This window comes from Argopecten irradians, chromosome 12 (genome assembly GCF_041381155.1).
Source record: "Argopecten irradians isolate NY chromosome 12, Ai_NY, whole genome shotgun sequence".
Taxonomy (NCBI): domain Eukaryota; kingdom Metazoa; phylum Mollusca; class Bivalvia; order Pectinida; family Pectinidae; genus Argopecten; species Argopecten irradians.
In genome coordinates this window covers 6,593,257-6,620,609 of record NC_091145.1, presented here as the reverse complement: position 1 = coordinate 6,620,609, position 27,353 = coordinate 6,593,257, and the positions used below count along the sequence as shown (strand labels likewise).

At 35.3% G+C, this 27,353-nt stretch overlaps 2 protein-coding genes across 4 annotated transcripts; one reads left to right on the top strand and one right to left on the bottom strand.

Annotated features, from left to right (window-relative positions):
• Positions 1 to 1,869: 1,869 nt before the first annotated feature.
• LOC138336612 (host cell factor 1-like) lies at positions 1,870 to 24,490 on the bottom strand. The gene is made up of 21 exons (XM_069286132.1): positions 24,290 to 24,490; positions 23,095 to 23,316; positions 22,746 to 22,833; positions 22,142 to 22,350; positions 21,539 to 21,730; positions 20,904 to 21,049; positions 20,245 to 20,278; positions 19,350 to 19,577; positions 18,481 to 18,558; positions 15,766 to 15,893; positions 15,343 to 15,514; positions 15,028 to 15,209; positions 14,393 to 14,557; positions 13,863 to 14,079; positions 10,870 to 12,726; positions 10,346 to 10,458; positions 9,640 to 9,810; positions 9,063 to 9,251; positions 6,459 to 6,759; positions 5,331 to 5,412; positions 1,870 to 4,978 (listed from the first exon to the last, which is right to left on the bottom strand). Exons 1-21 carry the CDS (start codon positions 24,447 to 24,449, stop codon positions 4,906 to 4,908), a joined length of 5,007 nt encoding a protein of 1,668 aa, XP_069142233.1. The 5' UTR covers positions 24,450 to 24,490; the 3' UTR covers positions 1,870 to 4,905.
• Positions 24,491 to 24,652: 162 nt separating this feature from the next.
• LOC138336594 (transmembrane protein 187-like) lies at positions 24,653 to 26,925 on the top strand. Of its 3 annotated transcripts, none has more exons than XM_069286109.1 (2): positions 24,653 to 24,788; positions 25,569 to 26,925. In XM_069286109.1, exon 2 carries the CDS (start codon positions 25,647 to 25,649, stop codon positions 26,460 to 26,462), a length of 816 nt encoding a protein of 271 aa, XP_069142210.1. In that variant the 5' UTR covers positions 24,653 to 24,788; positions 25,569 to 25,646; the 3' UTR covers positions 26,463 to 26,925. The 3 variants fall into 3 exon arrangements, with proteins under 3 accessions (XP_069142210.1, XP_069142212.1, XP_069142211.1); XM_069286111.1 differs by having other exon boundaries at positions 24,737 to 24,784; XM_069286110.1 differs by lacking the exon at positions 24,653 to 24,788 and adding an exon at positions 24,795 to 24,933.
• Positions 26,926 to 27,353: the final 428 nt, after the last annotated feature.

Below are 27,353 nucleotides of genomic sequence, written 5' to 3'. Positions count from 1 at the left end.
CTTCAGTCCTTAAGACTCAAGACAGTGCCTCTTGTTTGTTTTTGTTTTTGTTTTTTTTTTATAATTTACAGATAGACTTCAGCTGCATTCACCCCAGTGACTTGCATAAAGGTCATGGTCATTCATTTGACCATATTAGGAATACCTTTATCCCACCATGCTACAGGCCAAAAAAGTACGTTTATAGACCGTTTTTTATTAAATTAGAGATCACAGCTTTCTGCTGATGGTCCATAGCTTCCAAAAAAGCTGAAAATCCTAAATATCAGGCTGAAAGGCAGTAGAGTTTTTGCCATCCCCGATACTCCAGGGGTTCCGATCACTTACGATCTCTACACCCCTAGACTATCTCATAGTAAAACTGACTTCTTGGCAGTCCAAAGGAAAAAGAACCAATCACAGACCAGCAAAATTTCGTTTGAAGACTACAGAGAATTCATAGCCATACAGTCAACCACAATGTATCGTTATACGGCTCTTTTTGTGTAAACTTACTAAATCATAGGTGTTTAGCACGCTGGTACGTCAAAGACACACTATAGACTAATATATATTAGTCTAGAGTGAGTCTTTGTCTTAACAGCGTGCTAAACACCAATGACTTAATTACCTGTTCTGTTCTGTTGCCTCCAGTTTTACTATGAGATAGTCCAGGGGTGTAGAGATCGTAAGTGATAGGAACCCCTGGAGTATCGAGGATGAATTTTTGCTTCCTTGCTGTGCGTTTTCTTTAGTGGAACGTTTCGGCTGCCCCAGTAATTCGACGTCCCTCTAAATGTTTAACCGGAAATCCGAATGGACTGGTTTGTGCGATATAAAACATATAGGATATGAATGTCACCATGCTGCAGAACTACCCAACTGTTTTGTTTCCATGTCAGAACATTTTTTGTACTATTTAGTGAACCCGTCCAAATTGACACAACTTGATGTTCCGGCACATGTAATTATCACGGTTGTCTGTTTGAATGTTTTTCTCAATAGGCCTAAAGCCTACCAGTAGTAGGGCGACACCCACCTTGTGAGTTGTGTCTTCGGTGCAAATACACGAAGAAATGAAATGTTCGGGGGTCATGTGTTCGAACCTCCATCAGGTGTTACATTTTCTACTCCCCTGTTAAATTAGTAATTGTTTGAAATTCATCTTCACATATACATAACTCAAAAATTTCTCATTTTTTCATGATCTGATAAAAGTATTTATTTCATAATACACAATGAATATGACTGACAACTTCACTAAAACAATTACTGAAGTAAAATCGTATAGTGTTATGATTTGTATAAATTTGTATAGCTTATAGCAACAAGAGTAACAATATTCAACTTTTTACATCTTATTCAAACAGACTTTGACAAAGAAAAGGATTGTTGTCCATTTTTCCTTCCATGACAGTTTCAAAATACAGATGCACTTGACATTTAAATAACAGAATTACAATTTTTTGCTTATACAGTCGATACCATAACTGCAGTAATAGCACCTTTCTTCCTTGCCATTTTGGTATTGCAATTATATCTGAACAATCTTGACACCAGGTTTTATCTGTATAAAGGCTGCGAAATCACATTTTTTTTTTATTTCAGAAATATGAAAATCAACGTCACAGAAACGTTTTACAGTACTTTCAGAAATATTGATTTTATCTTGTGATAATTTTCAGTCCAGATCTTGAAATTCTAATAAATTCCCCATATGAATTCAATTTTAATATTTAAACACCCTGAGAACTATTAATTTACCCAAAATACACATCAGAAATAAATATTTTAGTTACGGAACTGCCTGTTATTAGAAGTTACATTACATTGAACACAGAAGACAAATATTATCAATAAATATCGAGACATTTTCAAAAATAAATATCGGAACACAGCTGTATTTCACCGTAACAGATACCTTGAAACAAACGTCAATTTCACATCAAGAAATGAACATTATTCCAATGATTAACAGATCTGGACTTTGATTCTTTGTCTTGTGGAAATTACTTAGTTGTAGAACTTTCACTCAAAGTTTCAAAATTTGTTTGGCTTAATTATTAAATATAAATACGTCATAAAAATACATTTCCTCCGATAATATTCTTTGGTATATGTAACCTAAAGCTCAGCCGACAAAGAAAATGTGTCTTTTGAGATTTCTTTCTTCATCATCAGGAATTGAAAAGATAATTTCATATGTGAAAAAAATTATATACATGAAAATTGATTACACATTGCAATAAAATCGGGATAAATCATTGCCTTATGTAATAGACTTTTTAACAGCTGCCCGATGAGCATTTTGATGTGATTTTTCTCCTGTGGATTATGTAATTATATGAAAATTTGATTTTAATTGCAGTAAAAAAAGATTTAAACTACTGTATGATATGGGTATTTCTTTCAAACATAGCTGTGAAGTTGAGCTGATGTCGCTATAGATTATATTAAATGTTCTCCATAATTTAATCAAAATTTGAAAATTTTTCTTTTATTCAAAAGAATGTTTTATTTTAAATCTTGCCAGTGTAATGATTTACTGATATCAAACCCTGGTCGATAAGTTCATAACTTGTCCAATAAAGGAATAGAATAATTATGATCAATGAAATGACAGATTTCATAACAATGAAATGACAGATTTCATGAGAAGTAGTGTCTAAATTTCCTGTGATGTTTTGTATGTCAACAATATACAAGAAATGTTTTTATCTAATATAAACAGTTTAATGGTAACGATTGAGTATTTACATCCTATAAGTCTATGACTAAATATTCACAAAACTATATCAGATCGGAAACACTATAATGCTTGTGAAACGGCAGTTTTCAACCATAACTCTACATTTTAGGGATGAAAGCAGGTCGAAAATGAAATGAAAACATTAGTGCAAAAATATACATTAACACTATCATTTTCATAATTCCATTCAATATTCTTATCGTAAATCTGCCATTATGCCATCTTTTTAACAATAATCAACAAAACTAGTCCTTCAACATCTCCGCTCTCGCCTGGTGATGTAACAGCACTATAAATGACGCACCATACCAGATCAGAAACGGTCATTCTTCATAATAAAAAAAAAAACAACAAAAAAATCTTTAGATAGCATTAATATAGGGGGCAAACAAATTGGTTAGACATCTTGTAACAAAAAAGGTCACAAAATTCGCAAAATCGAGAATTCTGTGGGCTTGAATCATCAATTTTGCGACTAGGCTGGTATTTGTATACAATCCAAATTGCTATGCGATATAATTAAGACTTAAATTCAAGTTCATGTGGTTTTTCCCAGATCTCTAGTTGTGAGTGCCCTCCAAGGTTGCTTGCTATGTGAACCATATTATTTTGGAGTTTGGTTGACATTTGAGTAAAATGTTTCTGTGAAATTTCATTAAAAATGTTCATTTTTCTGATTGAAGGGAGCAAATTTATATTTTAAGGACAGAGTAAAGAAGACTTTATCTCTGGTGACCCAATATTTAACAAAATACAGTACATATTTACTGTAAAAGTGTTCATTTCTTTAACAAGAAAAACAAATGAGTTCTTTAACAACGATACAATTATGAAAATAGATTTATAACAAAACTATGCCATTGTTTTCCTCGATTATTGCAACTTTTTTCCACAAATGGAACTGTACATCGCCAAAAATATTTGTTTTAAACAAAATTTAAGTTACTGGCAATTACAGTAAGTGAAATTTTAACATATTTCATAGTATAACATGCTTTGTGAACAAACTCTTTCCATCCCCCCCCCGAAAACTGAAAAGCTGTTGTTTTTAACCCTGAATTTACTTCACTCTTGCACCTATATCCAATAATAATACTAGCAATACAGCAGTACTCAAAATGATTGAGCAAAAGGGTTACCAGCAAGAGCTAGGTGAAAACACAGGAGAAGTTAATTAACCAATGGGGGTGTCTGTTACAGATCCAAACACTCAGATCTTATCTAAGGTCAAAGTTACCTCAGGTCAAAAGGTCAAAGTTACAAAGTTCAAACAACAAATCAATCAATCCATTAATATCTAATCGCCATAATTAGAATAATTAACTTCATAATACTGTATATTTTATAAGTTGTTTCAATAATTTTTGTTTAACTACAGGGGCAAGATTTGTTTTTATTGCAATATAAGGCAAAAAGTATTAGACTTTTCTTACGTGTTCAAAGCATACATTTTTCTGTCAATATTTTAAAATCACCTTTTGACACAAATTTTGCAGAAGTTATAATCTAATTGAAATTAAAACTAGTAATTCTGCTCCACTATCATGCTCTACGATACGCTCCAATACAAGATCTAACAACTACGTGTTTGGGGTCACCTCAGCATGACCCCTATGGTTAGCCAATCAGTTTGTAGCCTATGAAATCTTCTGTGGTTGATTCTTATGGAAGTATAAAAGGCTACTAATACGTCCCGAGATGTTCCATTTTTAGGCCAAAGGTCAAGTTGAGGTGAATAGGCAGTTGTAAGATCTTGTATTGGAGCATATGGTAAAGCAGTAGTGGAGCGGAATTACTAGTCTAATTTGAAGTAGACTGCGATAGTTATAGTACATAATTGCATCTTGAGAACAGTTGAAATTGATTCAAATAACGATAGTGAATTGATTTAGGTATCAATGGGGAAATTTAACAAATAAGTCAGTAATAATGCTACAAACATAACAGACAATCCTACAGGAAGAGAACTATTACAATCATGAATATATATTAGAGACAAAAATATTTAAGTATGGAAAATATGACATCTAAATCTCTAAACAAAATGAAGCATAATGAATAGTTGAATGCGTTACATTTGATATGTGTTTGTACAAAATGGACGAAAGATGAACTATTTACAAATGAAGAATCATTATGACAAAATGAATGATTAAAATGGCTATTTCTAATGTTGTTTATCCTTGACGTTCGTTTTCTTCTTCTGTCTTTATCTTCTTAATGGGGCCGATACCTTGTAGCTGTTGTCTCCTGCAAATCAAGCAAATACAGTTAGATATATTTCTGAGATGCAGATATGTTTATTCATTCGATTTACAGCAATAAAATTGCAAAGCATTTCTTTTGGTTTTAAGCATCCATTCCCCTAGGAATACTTAAGTGCTTTTTGCACCAGACATTCTGCACGAAACTATACTTGTGGTAAATTGAATGTTCTGTATAAAATTGATAAAGAAATTCTCATAAATCTTTTTCTAAATCAATTTTTGCCCAAAATATGATTCCACCAAAATGAGTAGATTTACGGTGTAGCTGGAAGCCTACAGATACCCTTGTTTTACATATAAACAGGAAGTTGAGTTTGTAAAGGGAGATAACTTACGCATCTCCTGCTGTAGTTGTTGCTGCTGTTGCAGGAAGCGTTCTTTTCACAGCAACTTTAGGACCTGCTGGACTCTGAGCATCTGTGGATTGGCAAATTTATATCAATATTAAAGAATATCAATGACATACAACATTATTCAAACTCGGAGACAAGACAATTTACAAGATTTTAAAATTCTATATCTTCAATCATTTCAACATGTCAGTATGCCAGTGTAAATCAACTTGTTTTCACTCCAACTTAAAGGGACAATTCACTCAGGCTAATTCTTTTACATAACCAAGAAGCAAAATATGGCATAAATGCATTGTTCTACATTTCTTATGAAACATATAACTCAATATATTGACAAAGTCCACGCTATTTTTAAGTATTTTATATTTAATTGATACCGTTGTAACTACAAATCGTTGATCAATACGATTAAGTAGGTACAGTATGTACTCTGTACCCATTCCCGAGCCAAAGTCACGCACGTTAAACAAATGAACTACATAACCACTGAGGAGGTAATAAAATGATTCTTAGGCAAGACAATTTATCTAATAAGGTAAACCACTACTGCCAGAGCGATTTGAGCAGTTCTAGACAAAAAATGCATTACTCTACGAGCAAGGAACAGGGTACGGCATATAAGATGTTCGACCACAATGTGTAATGGTGGACAGCGAGCGAGTTTGAAAGTTTCACACACATTTCACCACCATGGGCTTTTCGAGCATATCACGGTAAAACCGACTGATCTAATTTCCATTAGAACCGGTTTTTCCCCCCGATATATGTACAAGTTTTAATGTTGTCTTAGATTGAATTGTCCCTTCAACTTTGCATTTTCAAGACTAACAATGTTTTCATGACAATTTAATTTCATAATTTGAAATTAAAGAGTTCTATTGAAATTGAATCTTTTTATCTTGCCCACTAAACACTTTGAATTCAATCACATGTGATAATAAGTTGATTCAAATTACAGTATTTGAACTCATCTAATATTCTAAATTGGTAAATTGGTAAATTGCATACAGTGAATGTGTTATAAAAATTCATATTCAAAATAATTTAATATTTTTCTTACTCAAGTCCTAAATGATGAGTAAGTATTCAGAATTATGACTCATGACTCACCTTGCAGCCACCGCACTTGTGTAGCTGGTCCATATCCCTTCTCATTCCTGGCTGCGATTCTGAAGATGATGGCTGGCTTAGTTGTGTAGTCGATGTGCGCTGAAGCGAGACTTGCTGTAGTCACAGTGCATGTAGGCAGTGGACCGCAGTAGACTCGCACAAACGCCAACTGGGCGGGGGTACCGGGTTTCTGATCTGCTTGTGATGCTGCGTTACGTACGGCAAGATAGACGGAATACTCTGTGATACGACCGGCGGTGTTCTGGGGCGGCTCCCATGACAGATGAGCTCCTTCGGCACTCTAGGAAAACAGCACAAACCAGGGCATGCAACTTTTACACCAAAGAGATTTCAAAACAAATATCACAGTAAATATACAAATAGAGTGAATCTTTGAAACAAAATCTAATTTACAAGAAATAAAAATCTTTCAAAGGACATATTTTGTTACGCTTCAATATATGGCATATCAGTTCTTTAATAAATAACTTTTTCAAATCAATCACTTAAAATTACTTGTTCACTTAATATCTGAAACATACATAATTATTTGAAATAAAGTGAGAATTTTTCACTGAATTTTCTTGACATTTAATTTCTCTGTGGATTCATGAATTATCTATATAGATAGTTATTGAATAAATACATACTTATAAATTGATATTTATCTTTACCCGAATATAAAAGAATTTCTTTGCAAAGGCAAACAAAAACAACAAAATACAGATTTCACTTCAGAGCAATTTTTCCTTCCAATCTTTTATTCTGAAAGATTTTTTTCCCCAGCAAACAGTGGAAAAAAAATATAGTTCAAATAATTCAATAATTTGCCTGAAAAAGTCTGTAGACACAGAGGAACTTGCACTGAAATGTGTAATTTGTTGTTTTTAAATAAAGGTGTGTATTTAGAGGTTAGTTCTGGTATATGGTAGAACAGAGTAGAGAATATGCTAGATTATTTGTGCAAGAAGAGAATGTTTGAAGCAATTCCTAATTTTCCACTATCCAAATAGTCAATCTAATTAAAATTAGACTTGTCATTCCGCTTCACTACGAAGCTCTATGTTACGCTTCAATACAAGATTTAACAACTCCCTGTTAAGGGTCACCTCAGCTTGACCCCTGTGGTCAGCGACGTGCCAAGTAATCTTTTGTGAGGTTGATTCTCTCAGAAGCATAAACAGCTAATGGTATGTCCCGAGATGTTCCGATTCTAGGCCAGGGGTCATACTGAAGTGACCCCGAATGGGGTGTTGTTAGATTTCGTATTGGAACGTAACGTAGAGTATCATAGTGGAGCGGAATTACAAGTCTAAGTTTAATTAGATTGTTCAAATATTTTCCGTTTTACATTACATATACACATACATGGGCATATTACCCAAATAGTTTTCTTTATTTGTAACTGTAAGTCAATGACCTCTTCCAGGTCAACATTTGACACAAGTTTTAACATGAGTTTTAAGAGAAAGTGACAAATAGCAAAGCAGATGGAACCTAGAAAGTTTTTCAAAAATTAGGTCACAGTGACCGTTTTTTGGTATCTTACACATTCTATGACCTAAATAGACTGATATATGATACAGCCTGAAATGCTACTGTGTAACAAGGAATATTCATTGCCTTTATATAAAGGGTTTTACTGTTTACTAAACAAAGTTTTCTGTAATCATACTCGTGGTTGCCTAGCAACCACAAAGGCAACCACAAGACAACGCAAGTGTCTACACAATGAAAATTTTATATAATACAGTAAATGACAATAGATGAACCTGGACGGATCAAACATTATCTCAATTTTTTTTATTAGTACACTCCATGTTATGTTAGATCTGCTTTCTGAAAATTTCTTTAAAATTTCCCTTAAAACAATGCCCCCAAAAAAAACCTAAAGTCATACAATTTGTAGTGTTAGAGATTAAGACCATACAGAGTTTACCAAAGATGAAGTTATGGACAGCGGAAAGATCTGCCAAAGTTAGGAAATTTAGTGAGCTGCACAAATTAAAAGATTAAATATCAATATTAGTAATTGTTAAGTCTCGGATATTCTGTATTGCATTATACAGAGTTATCCACCCTTGCAGGTATTGATTGTGAAATAATGTATTTATGAGTGTAATGGCATACTTTACATAGCAAAATGTAATTTTTGTTCATTAATAAGTAATGACCTCACAATCAAGTACCTAAATGCAAGGAAGATAACTCTATCATATGTAAGGACATGTTATGTATAAACAAGGTATATAGTTTTGATATATGGGTGAAAATTTCCATTATTCCATATTGAATACAGTGGTTTAATATTAGATTAGTAAATATTGGTGCTTTACCATAACCATGGATTAATTAATATGCAAGTGCCGTAGATGTCAGGATTGTAAATTTCTACTCACAGACAAATTGCAAAGGTTCCATTAAACACAAGTAAATATAGGCAGACAAAACTGCGAAAAACATTAATCTTAATAGGATTTGCAATGCGTGTCTGCAGAGCAGAAATTTTCAGCCGCGGGAAAGAATATACTGTTGGTTTGTGTTAGTATAAATGTTCCCAAAATGGGGAGATAACTCTAAACCGTTCCTCACTTTTAAGCCCACCTTGCTGATTTTGATGGCGGATGGGGCACCAGGATATCCAGGTAGGCAGGTCTTGAACGCTGAAATCTCGCTGAAGGTTCCACGTCCACAGGCGTTTATTCCCGCCACGCGGAATTTGTACGCCGTGCCGGGGAGAAGCTCTTGCTTCTTCAGGACACTGTGATCTGGTATGCTGACCACATCAATATCCTACAATGTAACAAAATCTCATAATATTCCATAGATACAGTTTTATGTCCTCAAACATACCTTTTAATTGTTTGTGGTATAAGCATTTTTTATTTTGAAATATACACCTCTTGCATAGAATATTAAACTTTACTAATGTATCCTGCAGATAAAATTATTTTCATCCTGGATCTGGATTTCATAAGCAATTAAATATCACGAAATTAGTTAAATTAAACATTTAAATATAAAGGCATAGCAGATACTGGAAAATCTGCAAAGAAATGATAACATAATATTTAATGTTAAATTCTTTCCTCTGTAGAAATTAAGCTTGAAGTGATAAACTACATTAAATTCATATCTCTGAAAGATAAGTGTTGGAATTAATCGTGAAGTGAAAATCTACCTGTTTTGTATTGACGACATCGCCGTTGCCCTGTACATTGTCAGACGATAGATAATAATGTGCCACAACACACGACGTGCCTTTGATGATTCCGACGTCATACCACTGATGTGCGTCTTTTTTCACCGGTGTTGTTGGCATCTTCACCGACGGACTTTCTGTCTTATTCTCCTACAGCGAGAAATTACATAAAAATATTACAACCTTGATGGAAATTAAAAAAAACACCCATCAACCGTGAAATAATTTATATCCTATGAAATACCAGGACCAGGTTTTAGAGGTGAAGAAAAACCAAAGTGCCTGGAGAAAAACCATTGACTTATGGTCAGTACCTAGTCTGTTCTATGTGGGATTCGAACTCCAAACCTACAGATGCAATGCTAGCTTTAATATAATGAAACCACTCAGCCACCATAACTTCATAAAAAGCTAAATTTGGAATGACAGTTTGGACTGGAATTCATATTAGGTATTTGTCATTGAAATAATCTGAATTAGGCATTTGAGTAAAAGACAAGATTTTGAATTTAAGATTATATAAAAAGCATCTTTACTTTAATAACTTTGCCTCTGATTTTCATGATTAGCGTCAAAACATTGTTTTCACTATTTCTGAGGGACTACTTCTCAATTGTACACTGATAATTCATTTACCCATATTAATGTAATTTATTTGCTATTTTTCAAATGTTTTCTCACTAACCTGTTTTATATCCGTTTCTGTCTTAATTCCCACAACTCCTGGTTCAACTTTGACTTGGGGAGCTACTGGACTGGCTGAGGAAATAGCTGCACTGGCCAACGTAGCTAAAGGATCTGTGGAAAGACAAATGTAAATAAATTTCATCATTCGAATTCGAGTTAATCCCCTTACATTCACCCCTGAAATTCCATAATGGACTGTTCTAGACTTTGATTTAGAAGAGTTCAAATTTGTCTTCAGGGGTGCATGAGTTAATACTTATGAATATTTATTCACAATTCACAATGTTCAGTTTTCAGTTAAGAATCTTAACAAAGAAGTTTCAATACAAAACATTTCCATCTGATTTTCTCTCTGATCATTTGGTTTTGGGTTATTTATCAAGTAATGTTATGCCCCCAACTCCAATTTTATGGTTGGGGCATGAAAAGTTTTCCATCAATCTTTAAAATAGCTAAAAACTCTATGGGACACAATATCTTCATTACGTGCTAAAATATAATCTTGATACATTGCTATCTTACCTGATACAGAGTTGGCTACAGCAGCTAAAGCGTCCATCCCTGCTAGTGTGTTGGCAGCGGCGGCCGTGGCCAGAGACACAGCGTTGGTAGCACTCTGTTGGGACGACAACGCTCCCAGGGAGCTGGTATCCAAAATGGGAGTAGCAGCAGGCAGGGACAAGGCTGCGGCATTAGACAATGTGTCCATCGGCTCCTCTTTTGGCTCTTCAGTTGGCGGAGGCTGAAGAAGCTGTGCAGGTGGCATGGGTGATGCTTCTGTGATTGAGGTGTCCATGGCTTCAGGTTTTGTGTCGGACTCTTGTAGAAGTGCTGCGGGTAGATGTTCTGGAACATTCACTGTGGAGGCGTCCAGTGCTGCCTGACTCATGGACGTGGAAGTTTCCATTGCCGATTGGCTAAGTACTGGTGTGATAGCTGCGGGATCTGTCAGCGGAGCAGGGTTTTCTACGGGAAGGTTTTGGCCTTCCAAACTAATACCAGGCATTTGTGCTGCATCTTCAAGATTACTCTGGCCTTCCATATTCACATCTGTTAATTGTGCAGAAGGATCCTCTGGATTGCTTTGACCTTCTACTGCACCAGTCGGGTTTTCATCCCCTGGGCAATTATGTCCATCTGTGCAAACACCTGATGCTTGAGTAGGTGGGTCATCACCAGGGCAATTATGTCCATCTGTGCAAACACCCGTTGCCTGAGTTGGTGGGTCATCACCTGGGCAGTTATGTCCATCTGTGCAAACACCCGTCGTTTGTGTTGGTGGGTCATCCCCTGGGCAATTATGTCCATCTGTACAAACACCTGTCGCTTGTGTTGGTGGATCGTCGCCTGGGCAATTATGTCCATCTGTGCAAACACCCGCCGCTTGAGTTGGTGGGTCATCACCCGGGCAATTATGACCATCTGTACAAACACCCGCCGCTTGAGTTGGTGGGTCATCACCCGGGCAATTATGACCATCTGTACAAACACCTGCTGCTTGAGTTGGTGGGTCATCACCCGGGCAATTATGTCCATCTGTGCAAACACCAGTTGTTTGTCTTGGTGGGTCATCACCCGGGCAATTATGTCCATCTGTGCAAACACCCGTTGTTTGTGCGGGTTCATCTCCAGGGCAATTATGACCATCCGTACAAACACCCGTCGTTTGTGGTGGTTCATCTCCAGGGCAATTGTGCCCATCGGTACAAACACCCGTCGGTTGTGGGGGTTCGTCTCCAGGACAATTATGACCATCGGTACAAACACCCGTCGTTTGTGGCGGTTCATCTCCAGGGCAGTTATGACCATCAGTACAAACACCTGTCGTTTGTGGCGGTTCATCTCCAGGACAATTATGACCATCGGTACAAACACCCGTCGTTTGTGGCGGTTCATCTCCAGGACAATTATGACCATCGGTACAAACACCAGTCGTTTGTGGTGGTTCATCTCCTGGGCAATTGTGCCCATCGGTACAAACACCCGTCGTTTGTGGTGGTTCGTCTCCAGGGCAGTTATGACCATCAGTACAAGGTGCCTGCTGAACCGGTCTAACAACTGGGGTGGTTGTCATAGGCTGTGAGATGATAATTGGACTTGCTCCCACTTGTGTTGTATTCTGTGGTGCTGCAGGAGTAATGGTTATCTGGACTGGCTTCTGAGCTCCGGGTAAGGTGCTTGCTGCCACAGCCTGCGTAGTCATAGTAACCGGGGCATGAGAGATGGAGGGCTGGGCGATGAGAGAGATGGTAGGAGTAGATGGTGTAGCACTAGGAGTGGTTGTGGTGTACAGGAGACTCGTGGCCGCAGTTGTGGCCGAGGCTAGGGCCGCGGGAGAGGCAGTTATAGTCTTCAGTACTGTACCACCGAGCTGACTGGCTGTAAAACAGAAAATTAGCATTTACATTTCACAGTCTCATATTTCGATGGAGTTTTAAAAACCTTTATTTTGGTTTCAAATTAATGTTTCGCATAGCCTTTTGAAATGTTTCATGAATTCAATATTTTGCTTCTCATAAATGATGTGAGAAAGATTAAGAGGTTAAAGCCTTAACTACAATTGTTTGAATCAGTTTAGTTTGGACCAACATAATACTTAAACAGAATGTTTGTGTTAACTTAACATACAAGTTTACCCGGCAGTAGTTATCAGTCAGTATGTGGGAAAGTTGCAGGATAAATATATTTAACAATGTTTAAATGTATTAATATATTAACCCTTAGGCTGCTGCAATGGTTTGTATAGTAATGGCTCTCAGTGCTGCATTAATTTTGTAAAATCCAGGGAAATGATAACTTAATTTGAAATGATTATATCTTGAAAACTATTTGCATTATGTAAATAAAAGTTATATGAAAATTGTTTGTTATTGCCTGTAGTTTATATTGATGTTGTTTATTCCGCAAATATACTTCTCGTTAAGCATACAGGTAACAATACAGGTGACTAAAGGTAAAAATATTAGGTTGTATCAAATAATAACAAGAAAACTCAGTTAAAATTATGAAATAAAACCAATTTAATAGAGTAACCTTAGTATTAAGAAGCATATGACTTCATTTGGTTATTAAGTCTTTGAAAAAATCCAGGTAAAAACTTCTAAAACTAATTAATATTCACAAACAAAATCTTGATAATTGTTCATGAAGGAAAGAAGCTAGTTTCCTGTTTAATTTCTGGTCTATCGTCACATAGTGTATGCATTTGCATTATGCACCACATATTATCTCTATCTTAGACCAAGTTACCCTTAAAAGTATTGTTATAGCTCAGGTGAGTCCAGGTAAGTCATTTTCAGTCAGGTGAAAGGTTGTTTTTCTTAATTAGACAATCTATGGACCAAATATCAAAAAAAGGTGATCCTAAACAATTTCTGAGAAATTGTTTTTCAAATGCATCATGTCTTGACCAACAGTGGTGTAAATCACTTAATCTGGATAAAACCCATAGCCGTTATCAACGTAAAAGAAACACCTGCATCTCATAAAACGACATTCCCAGTGTCATTTTTTTCCAATGAACTGGGTGTTCCCTGTTCCCCCGCCGATCTTTGGTACTGATGTGATGATTTTTGTCGGGGTTGAGTGGAGCCCTCCTGTGGATCCCTTGGGGGCTGCTATGACGATGGTCTTCTGACCTGCTTGTGTTGTGATGGTAGCTGAACCTGACCCGCGAGCCATCGACAGCATGGATGAAGGGATGGTCTTTATGATAGTTTTAGTGACTCCAGTCTGAAAATCACAACAAATTCCATCTTTCATAAATAATTTAAATCACCAAACTTCTAGCAACCCACAAATAATAAGACAAAAATTTTACCTAAGAATAACAGCTCTGCAATTTAACAACAATTTATAGACATTTAAACTCTATTATTTACAAAAGCAAAAGTAATATTATAGTTTGAACTCATTCACCCCTGAAATTTCACAATGGACTGGTCTAGACTTTGATTTAGAACAGTCTAAATGTGTCCTCAGGGGTGATTAAGTTAACACTTGTAATGATATGCATATTTTGGCCCACTCATCAAGGTCGACTTACCCGTGTGGCAGTGCCCTGCGGCTGGACGCTGCTGATGCCCAGTATCGTGGACGGAGTTTGACCGGCCTGTGTAGTTGTTAGGATGGCCGTTGGTTTTCCCGTACCTCCTCCCTGTGTGGTTACTAGTTTTACAATCGTAGCTCCTTGAGGCAGTGGACCTTTTGTCTACAATATCAGATAATGAGCAAAATACAGATATACTGTATAACTGTTAATGTGTGTAATCAAACACGTGTAATCTCTTACGTAGCAACTCTTTCAAAATTAGAACTGTGAAGCTGAGGAATAGTCTATCTGAAAATAGTCTCTATAAAACTTGGAAAACCAGGAGATAGTAGATAACTACAAGGTCATCCTTAACCACAATATGAACTTTATCAACTGTAATTGTTAATTCCTTGAGTCTGGTGAAGAGGCTGAACGTGAAATTATCTATATCTATATATCTATGCTGATTGAGTACAAATGGAACAAATTTACAACTTCCAGAGATTCTTCTATTAGATCTCCACATGAATTTCCAATAATTACAGTTTTGCCATTCAGAATGTCTGTCCCACTTTCATACGCAATAGACAAATACACATTTAACTACATAAGCATTTTTTATGAAGATATGTAAATAGGCTACATACCGTAGCGACTTGCATGCCCTGGTTTGTTTTGACGAGGGTTACAATCTGAGGTTGACCAGTGGTAGTGCCACCTCCTGCCTTGTGTACTGTGATGATCTGCTTACCACCGATGGTCTGTTGGATGCTGCCAGGGGTCTTAAGGATGGTGGACCCGGGAGTGGCCACACGTACCGTCTGTGTAGCTAAAAATAAATCATTGCATGTTCATATGAAAATCAAGCAGATGTCTTTATTTTAAAATGATAAATCTTCATTTTATGAATCTTTGAAGTAAATTTCTGAATGAAAATAATTAAGTAAAATACAATACTGTACCTAGTTTTCCAGGGACTGGTGTGACCTTGACCCCTTGTGGTGTGACTATAGTTGGGGTCACGACCTTAATGCCTGATACAGGTGTTGTGGTGGTACTAGATGTCCCGGGAATCTTCTGAGTGGCAGCAGCCGCAGCAGCTAGGGCCGCTATACCCGTCATCTGTCCGCCACCCTAGGGACACAGAACAGCCAATCAGCAATCAAAACACTCACAGCCAATCAGCAACCAGGACATTTATAGCCAATCAGAAATCAAATTTAAGGATTAAACTGAAGATATGAAAGGTTGATCTCATGGACTGGCCTCACTAATATTAACAGCTTGCAGTGTTCCGGGCTGGTTATTTACCGAAGATACGACGGGCTAAACTCTCCAACTAACCTGACATTTTAAACTTGTGATGAAGTGTCCCTTTTACTTACCGTGGATACAACGGGCTGAACTCTCGGGCTGGCCTGGCTGACATTTACAACTTGTGGTGTAGCAACGCGGATGTTACTGGTTGGTGTCATGGTAATCGGTGCCTTCTGGCGTGCAGCAACAGCAGTTACTGTAGAAAAACATAATGACAATTGAAATCATACAGTTACAATAATTCACTGAAAATATGACAAAAATTAATTTTACATAGTTATTTTATATTGGTGCTTTCAAATTAGAAGCAGTGTGTACAGATATGATTTTTTTCGCTATATACTCCTTGAGGCCATAACTAAAATAATGGAAAAATTAATTATTGTGCAAATATTTTTATTAAAGGTCAATATGTGCAAAAGTATATACTAAATCATATAATTGCATCAAATTTGTTCTTCAGTTCACAGAGTTTTATCAATTCAATACCAGTCTTGCTGAAATCAGAAATCATCAAGTCTACCTGAGGCTATCGTAACATACAATCCACATTGTAGAACTTAGTTGTTGACTTCAAACTCAATTAACTTTTTTAACATCATGTTCAATTTCAAGTAATTTGTTGGTCGAGGCAAAAAGAAAAACTTTCCATATTTACATATTTTCTACACACATGTATATACTTCACTCGAATAATAAAACCAAGATTCAACATAGAGTCCTAACCCTGCTACAGTGCATTACTGAAAATATTTACTGATAATATATGGTCCTGCATATAAATATATATATAATATAGGAATATTAATATTATTTTAGATCTAATTCATCTGGACAGCTGTCTAAAAAGTCCATTCATTATATATACATTCATACATTCAAAGACACACACATTCAAAAATGGGAACTGACTCAGGATGAATATAGATAAACAACTGTCAAATAAATAAGTCAAATGGAATTACAACATATAGAAGGGTTAGTGGACAAGTCCTATATAAAATATTTACATTAATTGGTCAATGTGGTCATCTAAGTTTTGAAATATTTCAGACAATCTTAAAATAATTCCTATATCTTATTCTTATTTTAGTCATTTTGACTCTTTCAAACATGCTTTCTTGGGACTCTCGAAGTACCAAAAGCTCCATGCAGTCCACAATTTTGGTTGACCAGTGGTCTGTAATATTTTTTATTGAAGTCTGTCAAATTTTCTTTTCTAAATGAAATTGAAGGAAAGAAATAATTTATTCAAGTTTGCTGCGAAATAGTTTTTGCATATTAAGGGATTAAAAAATATGTGTGCAAAAGTATATACTAAATCATATAATTGCATCAAATTTGTTCTTCAGTTCAAAGAGTTTTATCAATTCAATACCAGTCTTGCTGAAATCAGAAATCATCAAGTCTACCTGAGGCTATCGTAACATACAATCCACATTGTAGAACTTAGTTGTTGACTTCAAACTCAATTAACTTTTTTAACATCATGTTCAATTTCAAGTAATTTGTTGGTCGAGGCAAAAAGAAAAACTTTCCATATTTACATATTTTCTACACACATGTATATACTTCACTCGAATAATAAAACCAAGATTCAACATAGAGTCCTAACCCTGCTACAGTGCATTACTGAAAATATTACTGATAATATATGGTCCTGCATATAAATATATATATAATATATTAATATTAATATTATTTTAGATCTAATTCATCTGGACAGCTGTCTAAAAAGTCCATTCATTATATACATTCATACATTCAAAGACACACACATTCAAAAATGGGAACTGACTCAGGATGAATATAGATAAACAACTGTCAAATAAATAAGTCAAATGGAATTACAACATATAGAAGGGTTAGTGGACAAGTCCTATATAAAATATTTACATTAATTGGTCAATGCGGTCATCTAAGTTTTGAAATATTTCAGACAATCTTAAAATAATTGCTATATCTTATTCTTATTTTAGTCATTTTGACTCTTTCAAACATGCTTTCTTGGGACTCTCGAAGGACCAAAAGCTCCATGCAGTCCACAATTTTGGTTGACCAGTGGTCTGCAATATTTTTTATTGAAGTCTGCAATTTTCTTTTCTAAATGAAATTGATTCAGGAATTTCAAGCAAATGAAATACATGACGACAGACAAAAAGCAGTTACAAACGGTCCCTCAAGACTTCGTCTGCGAGCAACTAAAATCAAAAGCTGGATATAAATGCATACAAAACCATACACATACTACAAACAATTACCATCTCAATCTAAAGGATTTAACACATTGCCTGAACCAGAATAAAAAAAAATCCAGCATCTTTACTCAATCCAGCATTAAAATAAATTCTTCAGATTTTACAATCTTTCTGACCTTTGACTCCCAAACTGTATGTTTCATTAATACTGTGTTATCAATTGTGGAGTCAGACAAGGAGGTGTTTTTATCCTTTATTATTCTGAGTCATAAGAATGTGTCAAGCCCCTGTGGTATCAATAAGTGGTTTTAATCAAGCAGGCATTATATGGCAAGGGGAAAATAAAATAAATTCATATCTATACCACACATTAAAAATAAAATATTAATAAATGCAGCGAAATGTCATACCAGCACCTAAAAAAGGATATGCAATGCCAAAAATTTCCCAGCAAACAAAAAAATAAAAAATAATGCAAGATAATTAATACAATATTGATGCTCTGAGAAAAATGAAAGGGGGAATTTACATCCAAACACCCTGCTACATATTTTATAACATGCTGATGAAAATTAGCGGTTCTACCTCGGATAGTTTGCGGGGAGTTGATCGCCACAGAACCCAGGGTTGATGATCCCGCAACAGATCGAATCTGGGTTATCCCTGATAGAAAAGCACAGTAAACATCAAGGAATGGTTTGCAGAACAGATATTGCGTAATCTGTTCTCCATTTCCAAGTCGCTATGAAATTAGTGGTAGTTCCCTAGCCCAAAGCTATATAGCCTAAATTTTCTTGGGTTATGAAAGAGAGCGACTTAATTATGGGGAAAATGATTATAGTAGAACAGTTGAAACGGAATTTGAAAATTGAATCAACAGCATCTTAAAGATAACCCATTTATTCAAAACAACAACACATGTCATAGAATTTAACAGTAATTGATGAAGAAAAATAGGTTAAAATGTTAGAAATAAGTTACTTTTATATGAAATGTTAGCAAGTACAGATTCTATTTTTTGCAATATTGGATCACTGCACCAAAATACTTGAACTGCAAGATAAACACTAATGAACTTATCACATAAAATGACCTTAAAAGTTTGGACCCTTTAAAACTAGCGTAAAAAAATCACTTCTTAAATGGGAAAGTTTGTTTAGAACTAAAATCTATGACTGGAAGTTTGTAAAGACATATATATACACAATCAACAGCGGATAGTTTTTTGAAAGCTAAAAAAACATCTATGCCTCATTTTTCTGAAGCCTAAAACTACCTATACAGATAAATGTATTATTTACAACTTTTGGGAAAGTTTGCTGAAGGTTATTCAAAACTTCAAGGACAAAGACTTTTCAGCTACAAGAAACCTATACATAAAAAGTTTGTAAAAGCCAAACACAACTTATTTGAAAATGTTTGCCAAAAATCTGTAAAGTATTGGACTATCTTACCATGTGTCGGGGTTCTTATAATGTTTGGAGTGGTTGGCGAGGCGATGGCTTTCACTAATGGGTTGGTCTGTGGAACGGCTGTTGGTGTCATGGCCTGGGCAGGTGGAAGATCATATTTCTGTAGTTGTAGGAGGTAGGCGTCCGCCGTTGGAACGCCACCCCAGCAAACTTCTAGGGTATTGGTGCTGGCACGGACCAACTGGACCCGAGATGGTGCTGGAGGTTTCTCTGTAAAAAATAAAAAGACATTTTAATTATTTTCCTCATCAGATACGGTTTGATGTTATCAAAGATTCTGGTCTGTATTTGCATATTACAGATTTACTGGTCCTTGCAGGTAGGTATTGATTGTGACATCATGCATTTGCGAGTATAACGTTGGACCTTTCAGAGAAAACGACATGTATTTCACTCACAAAATAATGACGTAACAATTGATACCTACTCGTAAGGGAGGTAAGTTTGTGATATGCAACGACGGAATAGTTGGTTCAGAGCAGACATGAAATAGAAATGTTTAAGACATATATTCACCCAATATGACATGACCTATATAACTACACTAGCCTTCCCAAGCCTTCCTTCTTGGTCAGGGCATGAATTACGATCTGAAAAGTCAAATTATTTTCCAACATCATTTAATTCATGGCAAGAAACTTATTTTGAAAACCACTTGCCTGAATTTAATATTTCAGTCTAATTTTACCCAAAACAGGTTAACATTAAAACTGGGCAAGTTTACAGCAATTTTCACTTGCCAGGTAGCATATTTTACTGGTCTCTGCCCATTGGACCTGGATATTTTCAACTCTTTAAACTTTTTCATTAGCTATTAAAGTACAGAAGCAGTTTATTGGAAAAAATGTTTTAAACAAAGCACAGCTTTGATAAATACCTGTTTCCAGAAACCAAAGGTCTTTGAAGCAAACCTGAAACACAGCAAACAGCAATATGTATTATTATGGATCATAAAATTCATTTTCTTATAAACATCTTTTCTAAATTCAAATAATGATGGGCTATTTAAATCCAGAATGTAAAATTTTTAATTTTTTTTTGTTATTGGATTTTATTTGTTTAACATCCTATTAACAGCCAGGGTCATAAAGGATGTGCCAGGTTTGTTGGTGAAGGAAAGCTGGAGTACCCAGAGAAAAAATCACTGACCAGCGGTCAGTACCTGGCAACTGCCCCACATAGGATTCGAACTCGCAACCCAGAGGTGGAGGGCTTGTGGTAATATGTTGAGACACTTTAGCCACTTGGCCACCGCATTAATGAAAGCTTGCTACCAGATTTTTTTTTCTTCATCTGCTTTTGCAGGAGATGGCCACCTTAATACCATATAAAATATGTCTCATCTCAGATAATTTTGTTCTGCCGTGCCCCAATTTCTCACATCAAAGAGAGATATTTCCTTATGTGATTTATTTAAAAACTTTGACCAAAGTCCATTTTTAACTTCAGTTTGTTTTTAAGATCTGGGCTAGGACTAATGAAAACTTCACATTAATATTAAACAAACTGGACATTTTATCATCATGAGCTCCTCACTTGATTATTCCACGCCTTCCTGTAGCCATCGCGTCCACTCCAGATGTAAAGTCGTGAGTGTATCGACACGGAACAGTGACCAGCTCGAGCTCGTGGTAGGGCGTCTTCAAATACTTCCATTGCTAGCGGCTCCCACATCATCGAATCTGTAGGAATATTTTCAGAATATGAGAGTATAAATTTACTGATTTATTTATATATAATGCTTTCCTTTGGAGTAGTTTAAGATAAAAACATTTGCAAGTTAGACCATGTTGGTGAAAATGGAACCAAATCAAAATTGATTAACTCTTCTATCCTTAAACAGAGATGAAAATGGAAAAATCTGAAAAAGGCTGAAATTTATGTTTTGGGGGGAAATTATATGGAATTAAATATACCAGGAACATATTTTCTGAAAGTCAAAAAGACTGAAATCAGCCAATCGACTGAACATTTTCATCCCTGCTTGAAAAACATTTACAACTGTCTACCAGGAGGTCAACTTATTGAAATTCATTTGTTAATTTGCTTTCCTTTGGCAAAAAGGAAACTTACATAATATGTAAGTATAAAATTTAATGGGGATCAGTCTTTTCAAATTGAAGAAAAAAGAAAATAATTCAGATTAAACACAAATTGAAGATTCCTTGTACCTAGATTGAGTGAGGCCAGTGTGTTTGTACATTTCCATTCTTTTTCATGTGTCGCGACTTTCACGTCGTCCATCACCAAAGGAACCCATCCGCCGAAAACAAACATCCTGTTTCCTATAACGGTAGACGAGTGCAGACTCCTTGGGAGTGGAGCCACACCTTGAACCACCGGCTTTGTCCATGTGTAAGTGTCTGAAACGGATGATGCAGATAAATTATCAGTGTAATGAATCTAATATATCAAAACATCGGTGGGTATCTCTAAATTGTGACAAGACTATAAGTTAGCAAAACATTTTACGTTGAAGTAAGAAAATCTCAAAGAACTTGTATCTCACCTCTGGATCATTAACCCATCTGAAATCATCTTACTGTAAAGTTTGTCTTAGCCAATCACTGATGATAAAAAATTACATCATCATTAATTAGCTAAGAAAGAGGTAAAGTTTAAGGTTGCCTATAATTGCAGTACCAGAACTTTTAACTATATTTAGCATAGAAAAAATCTCAAAAAATTTCTAAGACTACATACTTAAAAATGTGAAATTTCTCTTTGTTCTACACTTCTTAAATTTTCTTTCTAAAATATTTCAGTTTTCATACCTATATCAAGCTGCCACAGATCTCCCAGACGACAGCCACTCATGCCACCGTAGATTATCAGACGTGGCCGCTTTCCATCTTTTTCTGCATAGCCCACACAGGTATGAGATTCCCTGGGGGGTGGGGGCTGGCCGATTGTTACAGGTAAGTCCCAGGACAGCGCAAACGAGTTTGGTTTTAGCTCCAGCACGTACAAGTCATTTAGATACCTATTATAGATACAAAATACTGACTTATACGTATACTAGCAAATCATGTAGGTATGATAAATATATACTCATCAGTACACCAACTTGACAAAAGAAAATTTTATCCATCCATCAGATTGCATATTGTTCATTGCAATTATGAATTTAGTTTATCATCCTCGACATCAACATTTGTTGTTTTATATAACTCTTTTTCCAAAATTATCACATCTTAAATGAAACCGTCTGAAAATTGTGTTGACAAATGATGCTCCCTAGGGTTTCATTATTTCAGCTAAATGTCAAAGTAAAAGCTTGTTTGTGAAAACAAAAAGCACAGATAGATTAATTTGTTGCCATATACACGCTGATTTTTCTCAAAATTATAAACTGTATTACTTCAGATGTTTACTTACCTGGGAATATTATTTTTTGGATCTTCACTGTCATTGGCCAAGCCACCGAAAAGATACCCACTGTTTCCCAGCAGGGTAAAACAATGTCCTAAATTAAAAGACAAAGTTAATGGTAAGAAAATGTAAATTGATATAAATTCTGACATATTTGACAAAATGATAAAAAGTGAAACTTTTTATTTTTCAAAAGAAACATTAATGGAAATCTAAATTTAAATCTGCAATTAAGTCTTTCATTTTGGACAATTTGGAACAAAACACACTTAAAAGCATAATTTTTCAATAAATATTAGTGTAACATTATTATTTCTTTCTTCATCTTTTTTCTTAATAAAAAAACAAATCAAACCTAATCTTGGACAGGGAGGAGGTCCATTTTTCGGAGGTTTTGGTTTTAGTCTTTTCCATTCCCAGCGGCTGGCTTGGAGTTCATAAAGTTCATTTGAATATTTTCCATACTCGACCATTCCACCAAATACCAGAATTCTGGTACCATCACAAATAAAGCCATAGGCAGCACATCCTGGTGGGATGTCGCCCCGTACTGCTGGCACAAACCATTGGTTTGTGGCTATCAAGTGGGAGAGAAAAAATAAAATAAGTTTTGCGAGCATGAATTGTTTTATCTTTCTATTTCAAACATTAATATAAGGTAACAGATAAACATTTACATGATGCAAGAAAAAATTGTTTAATAAAAAGAATCATATTTTTTTCAACAGAAAATTTCTATAATAAAAGCAAATCAATTTTTTTCAGATTTATACATCTGCAAAAGATTATGTCAATATTATTGTACTTAATGTAATTCTTTAATTACGTGAAAGTTCATGTTTGCAAAATGTACTTTTATATTTTCCTTATCAGTAAAATAAGAAAGGAATAGAAAGTTATCGTTCCTTATACAGAACAGTGGTGGCGCCACAACTTGCGTGACATTAGCATAATTTATATATTTACTTTCCAAAACGTCAACTTTTTTAACAAAATTGCTTTATGAATACGAGAGTATTGCCTTAGACAGAGTACACTAAGCTTCATCAAAAATTATGCAAATTGGTAACAATTTTTGTAAATCTCGCAAATCCGTTTTCTGCAATGGCCGCCAACCGGCCGCCATATTGGCATCTTAAGCGTCTAAAATCGGCAATGAAGTAAAGTTGGAATTAAAACGAGCAAAACAAAATCGACCCCGTTCAATTAAACCAAATCACATAAATGAAATGTTTTCCCAATAAATTGAAAATTTATTTACAAAACTCGTTTAAAACACATGATTATTTACATCACTTTTGACAGTAGGGCGCCGCCATATTGGATCTTTCGGAACAAGCAAAACAAACACAAAATTCATCATGGAAAAGGGTTTACAAGTTGCATTTCGTGCAAAAAACTTACTTTTTGTCATCTTGCTATCTTTTCTTTATTTTTTCGCAAATGCTTCATTTTATTTGACTGTCATTTTTGGAAAATAAAGGTGGCGCCAATGTTTGACATTTCGTTTAGTAATGGCGGCCATCCTAGAGAAATAATAACAAACCAACCTGTGTTGTATACGTGCAGCTCGTCAACGATTCCTTCATTTCCACCACCAAAAACAACCATTAATTCCTTGATTGCAACTGCCCGATGTCCGTGCCGGGGTCGAGGGCATGGCCCAGAAACGTTGGTAAGGCGCTTCCATTTCAAGATGGGTGCCGCCATCTTTGTTTTACCCACAATGCTGGTCCTTTGCGCACACTGTCCGCGCAGCAACCTGCTCTTCAAAACATCATTTACATATCACATGATCTATGTAATCAATTTTATGTTAACCTTTATTCTTTTTTATCACATCTCCTCCAAATTATGTTTTGATGGAAAAAAACGAAAACGACAAAATCGCCGATAATTTAAAGACCTTAATGGAAATAGTTTTAATTTTATTACATGTCGGAATGTTTCGGATTTGTACAATCTATGATAACATAAATCTGAAGTATTCCGAATGACATCGAAAAAGAAAGTAGAGATAGGCATACACTATCTCGTCATTGGATGTAGGTAAGCATGCTATTGAATATCTTTTATAAGAAAAATTACTAGACATCGTTAATATTGAATACATTCATACAGATGCTTAAAGATTAGCACGCGATGACATTGCTGCCTTCAAGTTCAACAACAATTTTAGTGGTTTAACCACAAGGTACTGACTTTTTCAAAATGTGATATATTTTCCGCTACAACAGTAGCTATAACCACAACTTTGTCAAGGATATGTATTATGTAATATAATGGGTCAAATACTTGTGCGCATTTTCCCGTGTAAACGAATTTAGAATGACTTTAGATTGTAGATAATAATACATGCCTAGTAGATCACAGGGCCTCGTTACTATGAATCATTGATCAGTTGATGATATATATAAGATAAGTCACGTCTATTAACATACATTACAGTAGTAACGAGGCCCTGTGCCTGGATCTAAATTTAATACAGTTTTTATTGGCTGCGAAAACACATACTGTTAACCACTTCATTTTTCGTGAGATACAAATTTTGGCATAATTTCGCAAGAAAGCTTGAACGTAAATTCAAATCAAATGTTTGGCAAATAATGATAATATAAAATGTCAAATGAATGCATGCGTTTGTCGATATTAAAGAGCCCTTAATCCCGAATTTATGTATACAAAGATATGTTGAAAATAATGATGCTGGGAAATATTGTATACGCAAAAATAAATTGCTGAAAGAAGTGCTGCCTCATCAAAATGTTAAATTTTGAATAATTTTGAATTACCGGTAATGAAATTCATTTGTGCATTTTACAATTTCAGATGATGTCGGGTCTGTGAGGTTCTAAAAGAAAAACAATCTTCCTCAAGTATTAAGTAAGGAAGAAAAACAGAAACATCATGGCACCTATTCTTCTTCGTGCCTTTATGACGGTTTCTTTAACAACAGCGGTGATTTGTTTTCTTGTTTTCAACGGAGGATTCGACGGGGCTTTCACAGAGACGGGTCTAAAACACTACGCTGAAAGGGCAAGCCCCATATTGAAGGCTGTGCTTCCCAAATGGCTAAAAATGCCACTTAATACTGTTGTAAACTTTGGATATGTGATTATCGGTGCGTATTGGCTGGCAGTGATTTTTCATCATCATGGTCAGAAAAATATCGGGGAAATTGATGCCTATACATTTTACGTGTTTAATTTCATGGCGTGTTTTTACGGCCCGATACAAACAATTCGTATCATTATGGATAAACATCGTTTTGCAATCCTGGACCAGTGGGTGACACTACCGTTTTTCATGTGGGTGTTCGTGTGGGGACGATATTTAACCAATGGTTGGAGCAATCTTCGAGTCCATACTGCCATCACCTTTTCAGTATCAAGCTATGTTTTAACATTGTACTATGATATCGGATTTGAAATTGCACTCGGACTACACATAATACTCGGTGTAGGTGGAGCTGTTTTAGCATATAGAAAATACTACACACCTGATGCACAGACACCATTTATTTGTGCTATACTTTGTTGTACTGGATTTGTTGTTTTGAAATTATTAGATCTACATCTTGCAAAGATTCATCCATTTTTCACCAAAGTGTCTGGACATTTTTTATCAAAAATAGCAGACTTTTTACAAATACATTATGTCAGCAAATTTTTCATGGCATTAACTTTCAAGAAAATTGAATGTGAAACAAAGAAATCCAATTGAGATATGAAGTGCTGCATTTTTGTATGGTATTGATATATTTAATTAAATGACAATCTACCAGGATTAACACATGATTTTTTTTTAAATTCAGGATCATCGTCTCAGTTTTCTAATTTCTATTGTACTCCGGCTTTCCTCCACCAACAAACCTGGCACGTCCTTACATGACCCTGGCTGTTAATAGGACGTTAAAATAATAAAACCATAACGTCTCAGAAATAGATTATTGATCAAAAATAGCAAAATATGATCAAATAAGTGATTAGAGACTTATTGCCCTTTGTCCAATTTACTTGATTTCATGGTGACTTGATTAAAATAGATAATTGTATGAAATAAGTTATGCAGTTGAATATAAAACTTTTATATGTCTGTAATGCTCAGTTGTTGATTTGCCTTTTGTATTGATTTTGATTAACATTGGATTGTGAACTTAAATAAACATTAACATGTTTTAATGAAATTCTGTGTACAGCCCTTTGTCTATTATTACCACTTTTGATCAATTCTGTGGTCAGTGACAAAAATTGACCCTGAACCTGAGTTTGCAGAGCTCCTTCCTGTTCCTATGAGTTTACGAGGTCTGACATATGAGTTATCAGAAGTATCTTAGTTTTGACACATTAGATATCGCTGCTATATGAGTTTTGACATTTTAGATATCGGTGCTATAGGAGTTTTGACTCATTAAAAATCAGTGCTATATGAGTTTTTACACATCAGATACCGCTGCTATGTTATTTGACACATTAGATATCACTGTTATATGTGTTTTGACATATTAGAAATCGCTGATATGAGTTTTGATACAGAAGAAATCGCTGCTATATTAGTTTTGACACAAGATATCACTGCTATATGTGTTTTGAGACATTAGATATCACTGCTATA

Coding starts and splice junctions, on each gene's coding strand:
- LOC138336612 (XM_069286132.1), bottom strand. CDS start 24,449: ATGGCGGCACCCATCTTGAAATGGAAGCGCCTTACCAACGTTTCTGGG. Junction 22,351..22,745: donor CCAAAAAATAATATTCCCAG/GTAAGTAAACAT, acceptor TATCTATAATAG/GTATCTAAATGACTTGTACG. Junction 21,731..22,141: donor TCTGTGGCAGCTTGATATAG/GTATGAAAACTG, acceptor CATCCGTTTCAG/ACACTTACACATGGACAAAG.
- LOC138336594 (XM_069286109.1), top strand. CDS start 25,647: ATGGCACCTATTCTTCTTCGTGCCTTTATGACGGTTTCTTTAACAACA.